General features: G+C 40.7%; 1 protein-coding gene across 1 annotated transcript in view; it reads left to right on the top strand.

The window, feature by feature from the left end:
- UNC13A (unc-13 homolog A) overlaps window positions 1-13,246 on the top strand; it is a 167,104-nt gene that overhangs the window by 88,181 nt on the left and 65,677 nt on the right. Inside the window, exons 15-21 of the mRNA XM_087702672.1 lie at window positions 996-1,067; window positions 2,832-3,051; window positions 5,363-5,590; window positions 7,645-7,786; window positions 9,857-10,026; window positions 10,664-10,779; window positions 12,476-12,639. Of these exons, the coding sequence (XP_087558798.1) occupies window positions 996-1,067; window positions 2,832-3,051; window positions 5,363-5,590; window positions 7,645-7,786; window positions 9,857-10,026; window positions 10,664-10,779; window positions 12,476-12,639 (1,112 nt within the window). The remainder of the gene's footprint in view (window positions 1-995; window positions 1,068-2,831; window positions 3,052-5,362; window positions 5,591-7,644; window positions 7,787-9,856; window positions 10,027-10,663; window positions 10,780-12,475; window positions 12,640-13,246) is intronic.

The following is a 13,246-nucleotide window of genomic DNA, read 5'->3' as shown; positions in this document are numbered from 1 at the left end:
GTGGGTTGGAACAGCACCTTGAACAGCTAGTTGCTTATAGATAGTCTTACGTATTATGGACAGTATACTTTTGACACGAAGTAATGTATTATGACATAATAGGCATTATTTATTTATCCTCCGGGAATTTGATGAGTTTGTAGGAATTGTTTTGCCACCAAGTCACTAAGGGACACAGTGAAAGAGTGCTGATGTTGTTGACTGGAGAAGGTAGGGTAGGATTAAGTGGGAATATGGACAGGAAGTCTAAAACCAAGTTAAAAACTCATAGGGTTCTCCTCAACACGATGACCTTCAAATGTGTTGAAACTTCTGAAGTCTCACCACCTTTGGAGAACCCAAGATAGGAGAAAATGGATTTTAATAGATATTGGAATGGAATGGAAGCTTGTGGATTTAAGGCTGTTTTTGAATTCCAAGTCACGCCATTTCAATGAACTCCATTAGCTGAAGTCAATGAGAGACAAACCATTAGGAATTCCTTAGGCATACAAGCCAGAACTACTGGCCCCCTATTTCTGAAATAGGAAAAGAATTAGGAGCCCCCCCAAATCTTTAAAGGATATTGTGCCATTTTGCTTATCATGGGGATGGTCTGGAAGAAAGTCTGATCATTATTTTTTGCATCATATTAACTTCTTTCCTCTCCTTGTGCTTTTCCATCCTCCAATACTTTACAGGCGATGGTGAGTATTATTCCTTTTTCAATATTTATTCTTTGTAAATGCATTCTCAATTTCCACTTCTACTAAAATTTAGGGATGACTGCTAGTTTGTCTTCTTCTAGTTTGTTAGTTTGGATTCAAAATTCGTTGTGAATTTTGACCCCTAAGACTTTTTTAAAAAAATATAAAATGTAGGGCTTTGTTTACAAACATTCTATTTGCCTCTAAAGCAAATAGCAGCTATGAAGATCCATCTGGATCATTCATGAAAAAGAATGTGTACAGTCTGTATTACTTTGATTTAATTATTCTTTATGTTTCTTCCCACAGTCCTTAGTCCAGTCCAGGAAAGCTGGTATTACGTCAGCACTTGCATCAAGCACTTTAAACAATGAAGAGCTAGTAAGTGTTACAACTGCCTTTTAATTATTTACTTAGAACATTTAGGAAATGGATATCGTGAGCATTTGCTTAACAGCTCTGGTTGGCTTATAGAAGTACAATAAAATTGTGTTAGAAACAAGAAATATAAAACATCAAACAATAAACATTAAACCTGTAACACAAAACAGCTCAACATTAAAAGTCCCGGGTGAATGCATATTAGACCCCTCCTAAGTTATAATATCAGGGATGTGTGGCTCAGTGGCTAAGACGTTGAGCTTGTCGATCAGAAAGGTCGGTAGTTCGGCAGTTCGAATCCCTAGTGCTGCGTTACGGAGTAAGCCTCCATTACTTGTCCCAGCTTCTGCCAACCTAGCAGTTCAAAAGCATGTAAAAATGCAAGTAGAAAAATAGGGACCACTTTTGGTGGGAAGGTAAACAGCATTCTGTGCGCCTTTGGCATTTAGTCATGCCAGCCACATGGCCATGGAAATGTCTTCGGGCAGCGCTGGCTCTTCAGCTTTGAAACGGAGATGAGCACCACCCCCTAGAGTTGTGAATGACTAGCACATATGTGCGAGGGGAACCTTTACCTTTAAGTTATAATAGGGAGGGACCTTGCTTCAATTCCAGACAACATTGCTTTTTCCATCTTATGGATCATTCCACAAAGAAAGCACAATTATCCACTGAAGTCAAACAGAACCAGGGCAGGAGATGAAGCAGCTGCCTTACTGACCTATTGGGTGGACTTTGGGACAAGAAAAGTAAAGGAAATCTCAAGCAGTGGGGAAAGAGAGTGTCAGAAAGCAAGAGGATTGATGTCAGCCAGTTGCCCCTGTTGTGTATACAGTGCTCTGCCCACTATTAGCAAATGGTCCCCAAAAGATCAGTCTGAGAGAAGCTTGACCCTAAGAGGAAAAAAATTGCCTAGTCTATATTTCTGATCATAAAACATATGTCAAGGAAGTATAGTTGTAACAGAGGGCTCTTGCTAGAATATGTTCCCTACTGTTGAATTGAAAAGATAAGAGTAATATCGCCAGGGGTGGGCTTCAAAAATTGCAGCAACGGTTTGCTGCCCCAATGCTGGCTGGCCATGACCATGGTGGGAGTGGCCTAGTCCCACTCCTGCACCACGGCAGGGGGGGGGAAAAGCATTTTTCGTTCTCCCCAGACTCAGGGGGCTTTCCTTGAGTCTCTGGGTGGGTGAAAACTGCTCCCCCCTCCCATGCTCCAGAGGCTCTCCGGAAGCCGGAAACAGGCCTGTTTCTGGATTTCTGGAACCTCTGGTTGGCCCGTTTCCTCCCTTCCCCGAGCCTCCCTGAGGGCCCTTCACTTACCTGCCATGATGAATGTGGAGACTCCTGGAAGGGGTGGGGAAGGGAGGGGTGGGAGTGGCCAGCCAGGAGTGGGATTTGGGGGTTTGCCAAATTGTGCAGAATCTTCGCTGGAGAATCGCCTGAACCTGTGCAAACCCCCAGCAGCCCACCCCTTAATATAGCCAAATCTTGAAGTCAAGAGTTTGACTCTTGAACAGTCAAGAAAAGGGAGGAAATGTTAATTTCACACTAGAACCTCTAAGGATGAATGAAGTCTGCCTCATTCATGGGCTGGGGACAAGAGGAAGACAACACCTTGGGGACAAGCAGCGAAAAAGATGTTGCCGGGGCAAGCATGGAAAGGCCCATCATATTTAGCCACCATTGACAAGAAACAGTGATAGCTAACTCATTTGCCTTTCTTGTTCCAACCAGTATTCTCACTATTTTTCCCCCACAGAAAAACCATGTTTACAAGAAAACCCTCCAAGCCTTAATCTATCCCATCTCTTGCACAACCCCCCATAATTTTGAAGTGTGGACTGCCACCACTCCCACCTATTGTTATGAGTGTGAGGGCCTGCTCTGGGGCATTGCACGCCAAGGAATGCGGTGTGCCGAGTGTGGAGTGAAATGCCATGAAAAGTGCCAAGACCTGCTCAATGCCGACTGCTTGCAAAGTGAGGATCCCCTTGCATGGTGGTTTTGCATGGGGACAGGAGGAGAAGGGTGTTGTTTGAAACCAAAATTTGGGGAAGAAATACCAGTAATGTACGCTATGCTGATGGTAATTTATTGTTGTTGTTCGTTCACTACTAAGTCATATCCAACTCTTTACAGTACAATAACAATAGTACTTAGACTTATGTACCATTTCATGGTGCTTCACAGCCCTCTCTAAGCAGTTTTACAGAGTCAGCCTATTGCCCCCAACAATCTGGGTCTTCCTTTTACTCATCTCGGAAGGATGGAAGGATGAGTCAACCTTGAGCTGGGGAGATTTCAATTGCTGAACTGCTGGCAACAGGCAGTCAGCAGAAGTAGCCTGCAGTACTGCATTCTAACCACTGCACCACCACGGCTCTAGCATGTCAGATTCCACTGTCCTCCCCTGTCTCCCGGAGTCTGGCCAAATTCATGTTCATTGTGTCGATGACACTATCTAACCATCTCATGCTCTGCTATCCTGGTCTCCTTCTACCTTTAGTCTTTCCCAACATCAGGATCTTTTCCAATGAGTTCTCTCTTCTTATTTAGTGTCCAAAGTATCTGAACTTCAGCTTCAGTATCTGTCCTTCCAAAGAAGTCAGGATTCCTTTAGAGTTGACTGATTTGATCTCCTTGCAGTCCAAGGGACTCTGAAGAGTCTTCTCCAGCACCACAATTTGACAGCAGCTGATGGTAATATTTTGCATCAAAAATGCAAAGGTGTCAGGGTTCCAAATAGGATTCAAAAGTATATCAGAATCCAAGGCGAAGTATTGCTCAAAGTTCCATTTATTAAGAGAGCCATGTTGGCACACCTGGGAAAACCCGAATCTGAAAGCTTCCAGGTTTTCCCCACCTAGTTGAAAGTTCAACATCTTGCCCCACAGCTACAAATCCATCACATGGTCCAATCTTCCACTGCCATGCTGGTAGTTCAACCCATCCAATTCCGGTCAGGTGCAGAGATGCAGAGACAAAGGATGACCTTGGCTTTCTAGAAGGAATTTTGTTTTGGCTACATAGTCTGTGACTCCTTACAATCCCCCCTCCCATTTTCCCACAATAGAAAAAGGCATAATAGAAAGTGTGGCAGGCTAAAGATCCAAAAGAAATATGGCTGCAGGCCTGACAAAAGGATCCGTAAGTACTAGTTACCAGTAAGTTCTAATAATCTAGCAAGTTCTAGTAAGTCAAGAAACCCAATGAAAAAATGGGGCTAAAATGTAAAGAAGGCCAAATTAATGACCATAGGCACACCAACTAGTCTTAGTACTAATAGTGAAGATATTGAAGAGATAGATAGCTCCCACCACTTAGGATCAACCATCAAGAGTAAAAGAACAAGCGTTAAGAAATATGCCACGATTGACTTGGAAGAGGTATCCAGGTGCTACAATGTGTCTATACTTACAAAGATCAGAATAGGGTAGATAATAATATTCACTTGACACAACAGAGAAATGAAAGTTGGACTTTGAAGAAACAGGATAGAAAGAATATTGATGCTTTGGTGTTTTGGGGAAAAATATCTGAGAATACAAAGAACAGCCAAGGAAATAAACAAATGGATCATCAACAAATCAACCCAGAATTCTCACTGATTACGCTCAATTTATTCTACTTCGGACATACAGTATGTAAATATCCAGCTCTCTAGAGAAGGTTTGAATGTTGGGAAAGATGGAAGGAAGGAGACAAGGATAACCAATAGAAAGCTAGATAGACTTGGTTACAATGGTGATAGGTGTACTATGGGAAGACTTGAAGAACCAGGTTAGAGACAGATCATCATGGAGGAAATCTATCTGCGTAGTCACTAAAAGGCAACACAAATTTGATGGCATATAACAATCACCATAAGGAAAGAGAAGATGGAGCTATTTGTAAAGCACTAATAGAGTCTGAGATGAAATCCTCAAATTAAAATCAAATTGAAATACATTACATAGTTATTTAGTTGCTGCATGCAGTTATTTATTTTCCCTCTTGTTAAATGATACAATTCATTATCAAAATGAATCAAAGAAATGGGATTCCTCATATACAGATAGACAGCTTATGATATTTCCAATGATCTGAACTTCAGCGCCTAGCATGTGGGGCCAGTAGTGAGAAATTCTTGGAGTCCAGTTAGAGTCTTACAGTTTGCCTACCTGTGTTGTTATCAGCAGAGATAATAAACAATAATGATAGTCACCACAATTGTTGCATGTGAGATTATCAATACTATATTTCTTCTGGTGCATGTGAGATTATCAATATTATATTTCTTCTGGTGCACAGGGGCAGCAGAGAAAAGTTCTAAACATGGGGCAGAAGATCGCACACAGAATATTATTATGGTGCTGAAAGACCGTATGAAGATCCGGGAGCGGAATAAACCAGAAATCTTTGAGTTGATCCAGGAGATCTTTGCGGTCTCCAAGACCACCCATACCCAGCAGATGAAGGCAGTCAAGCAGAGTGTTTTGGATGGCACTTCAAAATGGTCGGCCAAGATCAGCATCACAGGTATCATTCCAATAACTTTCTGAACTTAGAACTTACTACAACTTTATTGTCACTTTAATTGTATACTCATTGGCATACATTAAAATGAAATTTCGTTGCATACAGCTGTCAAAGGGTCACCATCTCCAATATACACTACACAAACATGACCAAAAATATGAATATAACCCCATACCCACAAATATTCTGGATTTATTCTATACAGGGGTATATGTAAGAGCAAAGCAGTCTATTAAGTTTTGTTTTGCTCCGACTCTCATTCTTCCAACTTATTTTTGGCCCCCATTTCCACATCTATGTGATGTTCTCTTTATTTTCCTCAGTTTTTGAAGTGCATGCCTTCTAATGTGTTATTTTCTAAACATTATTTGGTGCACTTTTAATGTATTCATCTATACAAGTAATGTTCTCTTTTATACTACCCTTGTGTAGATTTCCCCCTCACTAGTATTTGAATTTAGGTGAGTACTTTCTTTCTTCCCCATCAACTTTTTTGTATGCTTTTTATTTGGTTTTCATAAAAGTGCGTTACAAAATGCCAAAGAAAAGAAAAGAAAAGAAAAGAAAAGAAAGAAAGGAGACAATTTTTAAAAAAGGAAAATACTAAAGGACCATTGTCCTTGAATTAATTTGTAGGTTTGAGATCAATTTGAGTAGCAATAGCAATAGCAGTAGACTTATATACCGCTTCATAGGGCTTTCAGCCCTCTCTAAGCGGTTTACAGAGAGTCAGCATATTGCCCCCAACAATCTGGGTCCTCATTTTACCCACCTCGGAAGGATGGAAGGCTGAGTCAACCCTGAGCCGGTGAGTAAAGTGTCTCCCCATCTCTGGAGACAATTATGATTGTGGAGAAATCCATATTTACCGGTAATTGATTTTGGTCCAGGTTGAGGAGGGTCAAGACATAAAATCATATAAAGCTGTTTTCCCTGTTCACATTTTGGGATGGAAGAGATGTGTTATTTAAGAAGAGTGCTCAATAATGCTTCAGCTGCCTGAAGTTCTTTTTTTATTATTATATGTTTTTATTTTTTAGTATAATAATTCCATACATATTTTGTGGAGAGTGTATTGACTGGGTCAAATCTTTTTTGAACAAGGTTGACAATAATAATACAAATATATAATCCTAATCTTCCAGCGTCAACAATACTATTCTCTTTTCATAATCCTTTATAATTTTTTCTATTAATTCATTCAAACATAGATAACATTTCTTTACGCTATGTATTTGTTATCCTTTATTAAATTACTATTATTTAATATTTTAAAAATTACTCATTATTCCCCAATAACTTCAATATTCCAAATGTGTAGTATTACTAATAACACCAAATATTAACAATATTTAATCAATCTGGGGAGTATATCTCAAAATCCCCACAATTTCTAATCCTTAGTATTTTAAATTCACAATATACTTTAACACACTATTAATAATTCAATTAAATTACCTAATCCTAAATCTCCATCTACTAATCTTAAAATTAGCTGCCTGAAGTTCTTGACGGTCAGTTTAATCTGAAGGGTAATGCATGAATCAAACCAATAAGTTAGGGCTAGCCATCTTTCATACAAGAGCCAGTATGGTTAAGGCAGAAGCCTAGAAAGCTGGAGATTGTGAGTTCTAGTTCCACCTTTTGCGTGAAGCCAGCTAAATGACTTTAGGATAGACATCCAGTCCTGTGAGGCAGGCAATGGGAACTCACTTTTGAAATCTTGCCAAGAATATTGCAGGGACTTGCTGGATCTGGAGGCATACATTTTTTTAAAAATAGCTGGATCTGAAGGCATACATTAAAAAAAAAAACATTTCACACACAAATAGGCATATGCTTTGTTTTTATTCTATTCAACCTAGAAAAGAAAAATTAATGTTAAAGCTCTTTTTATGCCTATTATCTAACCCTAACTTTTTTCATTTGTTTTCTTTGTTCGTGTGTTGCCTTTGTTGTTGTTGTTGTTGTTGTTGTGTGTGTGTGTGTTTTGGTATATGTCTATCCTTCCACCTAATCAACATGGTACTTGCGTGTGGCTTATGTATTTGTAGTGGTTTGTGCGCAAGGCCTGCAGGCGAAGGATAAAACGGGCTCCAGTGACCCCTATGTAACCGTCCAGGTTGGAAAGACCAAAAAGAGAACAAAAACCATTTATGGAAATTTGAACCCCGTCTGGGAGGAAAACTTCCACTTGTAAGTGAATCCTAAAGCATCTGTCTCTCTAAAGCATTTGGATGGGACTGCTACACTACCTCCTTAACTAACACACAAATTCACACCAGCAGGCTAAGAGCCTGCATTAGTTGGATCTGATATCCTTAGCAGCATCAGGATGCGACTAAAGAGATACAAGATGTTCAGCAATGTTCTACTTTCCATTCCAAACATTGTTCTGATGCAATGGTAGGTTGGAAAGACTTTGAGAGACAGGGAAGAGACGCGGTCAAGGGAATGGTCGGATAAGAGAGAGCATAGCCCACAACTGGATAGTGGGTGGAGGAAGAAGCTAAGAAGACACCCATCCCTAGTTTCTAGGGGTGAAAGAAGACGGGGGGAAGGATTGTTTTTTCAGACTTGTAAGATTCTGTCAAAGGGACCCCGTAGCTCAGTGGCTAAGATGCTGAGCTGGTCAATCAGAAAGGTCGGCAGTTCAGTGGTTCGAATCCCTAGCGCCTCGTAATGGAGTGAGCTCCCATTACTTGCCCCAGCTTCTGCCAACCTAGCAGTTCGAAAGCATGTAAAAATGCAAGTAGAAAAGTAGGGACCACCTTTGGTGGGAAAGTAACAACATTCCCTGCGCCTTTGGCGTTTAGTCATACCGGTCACATGACCACAGCGACATCTTCGGACAGCGCTGGCTCTTCGGCTTTGAAACGCAGATTAGCATTGCCCCCAGGAGTTGGGAACGACTGGCACATATGTGCAAGAGGAACCTTTACCTAGATTCTGTCAATGTAGCTTTACAATAAAATCCATCCCCCACCAGTCAGTTAGAACAGAAGAAGCTTCTTGGATGAGAAGCAAAATGTTTTCAAAGATAAAAACCCAAGAAAGCCCAGTTGCCTTTTGGGAAAAAGCATCTTTGGGACAACCGTGACCTGAATGATTGAGACTCTCCATAGACATAGTAAACTAGAGTTAGTTTATCTGGTTATGATTCCTACCTGATTTTCCCCACAAGGTGGATACCCGAGAATTGCTTAGCTCTGACTTCTACACTTCCAAGCTAAATCTTTTACTTGATCCCCGTGGACCATATTCTTGCAGCTAGAGGATAAATTTCAATGCCAAAATCTTTCTTGTCCCCTTCCTAACCACAAAACATACCCCATGATTTTAGGCAAGAAACAGAAATTACAAGCTAATTGCTATTACAGCCTTCATTCTTCCACACCTCAGATATATTTATTGTAGCCTGCAGGCACCAAATATTCAGAATCCAGATTATTTTAGAAGTAGAGTCAGGATTCTTTTGGCTCCCAGAAATTAAAAAAGCTGCTTTTCCAAAAATGTGGGATTGCAACCTTATTTCTGGAATTGAAACATGTTTAGTTAGCAATAACAGCTGTTGGAAAGAGTCATTCCTGTGTATCAAGACATTATGGACAGTTTAGGTATTGCTTTATATATCTGTGGCAGAGAAACATTCCCGAATTTTCTCAAGGGAGAAGATTGAAAGAAGATTTCCCTTCTACTCCCAGAATTTGACCTTTGATTTTTTTCCCCTCTTCCCAGTTACTTTAATGAAGGCTTGTGTAAGGCTCACTGCCCACAGAGTACAGGAATAATTGATAATTGTAGTAGTACCCTTTTCATCTCTGCTGGTGGATCTCCAGAGTATCCTCTCAGAGTATCCCCTCAGTTACTCCGTTTTCCCCAAAATTAAAGATTAATTAAAAATTCTACTTACAGTTAGAAATTAATAATTTGCCTGGATAATTAATGAATAATGTAAGTTCATAATGTACATAATTCCATAATGTAAGTGGATTTTTAATTAAAGGAAACATTTATTAAAATACTAAAATATGCAGAGTTAGAAATGAAAATAAATGGAGGGAGGGAGGGTGGCAGGGATATAATTAATGTTGAGGATAGAGAGATCTTGCAAGGAAATGTGCAGTGGGCTTAGTAATTACAAGGTCTCCTGTAGTTCTAGGAGTCACTGAATCACTTGCCCTTCCCTCAGTAGCTATGTCTGGTCTCATAATGACAGCTTTTATTTATTACTTCACCTCTTTTCCCAACTTCCTCCACGATCAGTGAGTGTCATAACTCCTCCGATCGAATTAAGGTTCGGGTATGGGACGAAGACGATGACATCAAGTCTAGGGTAAAACAACGCTTCAAGAGGGAATCTGATGACTTCCTGGGTCAGACGATCATTGAAGTGCGGACACTGAGTGGAGAAATGGATGTCTGGTACAATCTGGGTAAGCAGTCATCCAGCCTCAAGAGGGACACGTATTTATGGGCAGCTTTCCATCTCAATGAGTCATAAGCATCCGTAAGTCCTAAGAAAGCAGACCATTTCTTCAGAAAAGAGACCTGGATATATTCATTGTCTCTATACTAGCAATATGTTCAGTCTGACATACAAAATCTAGATCTGGTAGTTGGCCATTGACTTCCCAGATAAAAATCTCAAGGAGTCCAGTCTCGCAGTTTAAACACACACACACACCCCACACACACACATACACTTATCAGCTCTAGCAGATCAGTAAGAAAATTCACAATTCACAATTCTGAGTCTGAAGAATGTTGGAGTGAATCATTTGCTTTGACAAAGATGGAACTAAAGTAACTCTGGATAAATGCTTGAAACAGTTTGACTGCTCTTAAAATCTACAAGGGAAGGGGGGGGCGACTATTGCTGTTATTTCTTTTATAGGCCTTTTAGAGGCATCAGGCTGTGTTGTCTTAACTAGCTGGTTTCTCATTATACTCTTTATATTCTTGCTTATTCTGGGATATTCATGTAGACTTCAATAAACACCCCCTTTCCCTCATCAATCTTATAAATAACTGTAACACCAATCCTCTCTCCTCATCCCTAATTTGTTTCAGATAAGCGAACAGATAAGTCAGCTGTATCCGGAGCTATCCGATTGCACATTAGTGTGGAGATCAAAGGAGAGGAGAAAGTGGCGCCTTACCATGTACAGTACACCTGTCTTCATGAAGTGAGTGAAAAGGCACATAGCAATTCAGAGGGTTGCTTTTTGTGGTATGGTGCACAGGACCCAGCCCTATATGCAAATACACTGGGAAGTGCAGGGAGCCATCTCATCCTGCTATAGAACTGGGCCAAAGTGTAATGGTTCGTTCCCAGAGTGATAATAGTTCATGAGACCATAATATAAGAGTCAACTGGGCTGAAATGGGCAGCTATAGAAATTGAATAACAACAGCAATAGCACTTAGACTTATATACTGCTTCACAGTGCTTTACAGCCCCCTCTAAGCAGTTTACACAGTCAGCCTATTGCCCCCAACAATTTGGGTCTTCATTTTACCCACCTCGGAAGGATGGAAGGCTGAGTCAACCTTGAGCCTGGTGAGATTTGAACTGCCACAGACTCCCCACAGACAGTCAAGTGACCTACCTCCTCAGAGGATCACAGGAAAGCTGTTAGGAAAGGATCTTGGAGGTCCTAGTCCAACAGTCCCCAACCTTTCCAGCTTCATGGCTTAACACGAGGGGGGGGTGTATGAGGAGTAGGTGGGTGTGTGTGAATGCACCAGTTCCCTTTGTGAGAGCGTTTACCACTCACACAAGTGGGATTGCCAGTGCGAGTGGCCACTGCTCACATAAGTGGAGCCAGGTTCCGAATGGGACACAGCCCAGTAGTGGGCCAGACATTGGAGACCCCTGTTCTAGTCCAATCTCCTGGTCAAGCAGGAGACCATATACTATTCTAGACCAATTGCTATCAATCTTTTCTTAAAAGCTTCCAATGATGGAGCACTAATAACTTCTAAAGGCAAGCCGTTCCACTTGAAGTAGTTGCCAAAGAGCCTGAAAAGTGTTTGCTAAAAAAAAACAAAAACACTATCTCATTCCATAAAACATGATTTCTGTTCCTAAGGAAAGTAAGTGTACTTATGGATATGATGCCTATCTAGGCGCAATGGTTTTGCTGAGTTTTTCTCAAGATAATATCAACGTTAGTTAAAGTTAATACTTTAATTCCCACAATGTATGAGTGGCTGGAAAAAACTGATGGAATTAGCAAAGATGGCCAAATGACTGCGTTAATCAAATAAAAGAATACAGCTAACTTTGTTTCTACTTGGAAACCACTTCTGGACTTTATGCTTGAGGTGAAAAAAAAGGAACTTTGACTTTGGGTGGGTTTTGCTGGTTAGATAGGTTAGTTGTTATAGAAGTGGCTACTATGTATTACAGTATTACACAAAAGTAAAAAATATGCCCATATATTATTAACATTCTACTGTGCTAAAAAGAGTTGGAGGTCAATGCTTTTCCTTCTTTCCCCCTTTATCCTACACATTTCCTCTTCCCTTTTTCTTTCCCTACTTTCCCTTTATTTTCATTTTTCTTTGTATTTAATATTTTGATAAATTAATAAAAAAATTGAACAAAAAAATAATAATAGCAACATTCTGTTGACCTCAATACAAACCAGAGGTGGGTTGCTCCCGGTTCGACCCGGATCGGGCAAAATGGTAGTGGCGGTGGTAGGAGGCTCCGCACCCACCCACTGTGCATGCACAGAAGCGTCAAGCGCCCGCAAGAGCGAACTGGTAGTAAAAAAATGGAAACCCACCACTGATGCAAACCACTCCCCTTTCTCGACCTCCTCAGTCATGGGAGTCTTCTGATTTAATTTAATTCCTTCTCTAAATGGCTTTTAGAACCTATTCCATTTTGTGACGGATATCCAAAACAATGGTGTCGTCAAAATCCCAGATGCAAAAGGAGACGATGCTTGGAAAGTATATTTTGATGAAACTGCCCAGGAGATTGTGGATGAGTTTGCTATGAGATACGGAGTGGAGTCCATCTATCAGGCTATGACGTGAGTATCTGTAATTCAGGACAGACTATATACCGTATTTTTCGGAGTATAAGACGCACTGGAGTATAAGATGCACCAAGGTTTTGAAGAGGCAAATTGGAAAAAAAAGGTAGGTAGGTAGATAGAGGGAGAGAGAGGGAGAGAGAAATAAGGTAGGTAGGGAGAGAGATTAGGTAGGTAGGTAAGTAAGTAGGTAGGTAGGTAGATGTTTCCAGGTGTATTTATCCATGTGCTGGAGAAGGAAATTGCTGACAACCTGCAGCACCAAAGACTTGTTTCTGCTGGCACAGCACTTGATCAATGTAATTCCCATTAATCACTCTAACTAAAGAGCTTTCTGAAAGGGAAAAAAAAGTTTTCACACTCTGCAAACCTCCCCAAAATGGCCCAATTTTTTTTCAAATAAATGGCATGAGTAGCCCGGGGGGGGGGGGGGGTTGCAGAGTGCTCCTGGGGGGCCAGGGGGGCAAAAAAAGCAAAAAATGGTCAATTTTTCATGAAAACGAGCCTGTTTTTTGTTAAAAAAATTGCATGCATAGCCTTATGGAGGCTTATAGAGTGCTGCTGGGGGCTGGGGGGTGGACAAAAAACAGTCCATTTTTTGCTC

The sequence above is a fragment of the Thamnophis sirtalis genome, unplaced genomic scaffold (genome assembly GCF_051295495.1).
Source record: "Thamnophis sirtalis isolate CommonGarterSnake01/CBP01778 unplaced genomic scaffold, rThaSir2_p1.2 scaffold_1, whole genome shotgun sequence".
Lineage (NCBI taxonomy): Eukaryota > Metazoa > Chordata > Lepidosauria > Squamata > Natricidae > Thamnophis > Thamnophis sirtalis.
This window is presented reverse-complemented; position numbering and strand designations above follow the sequence as displayed.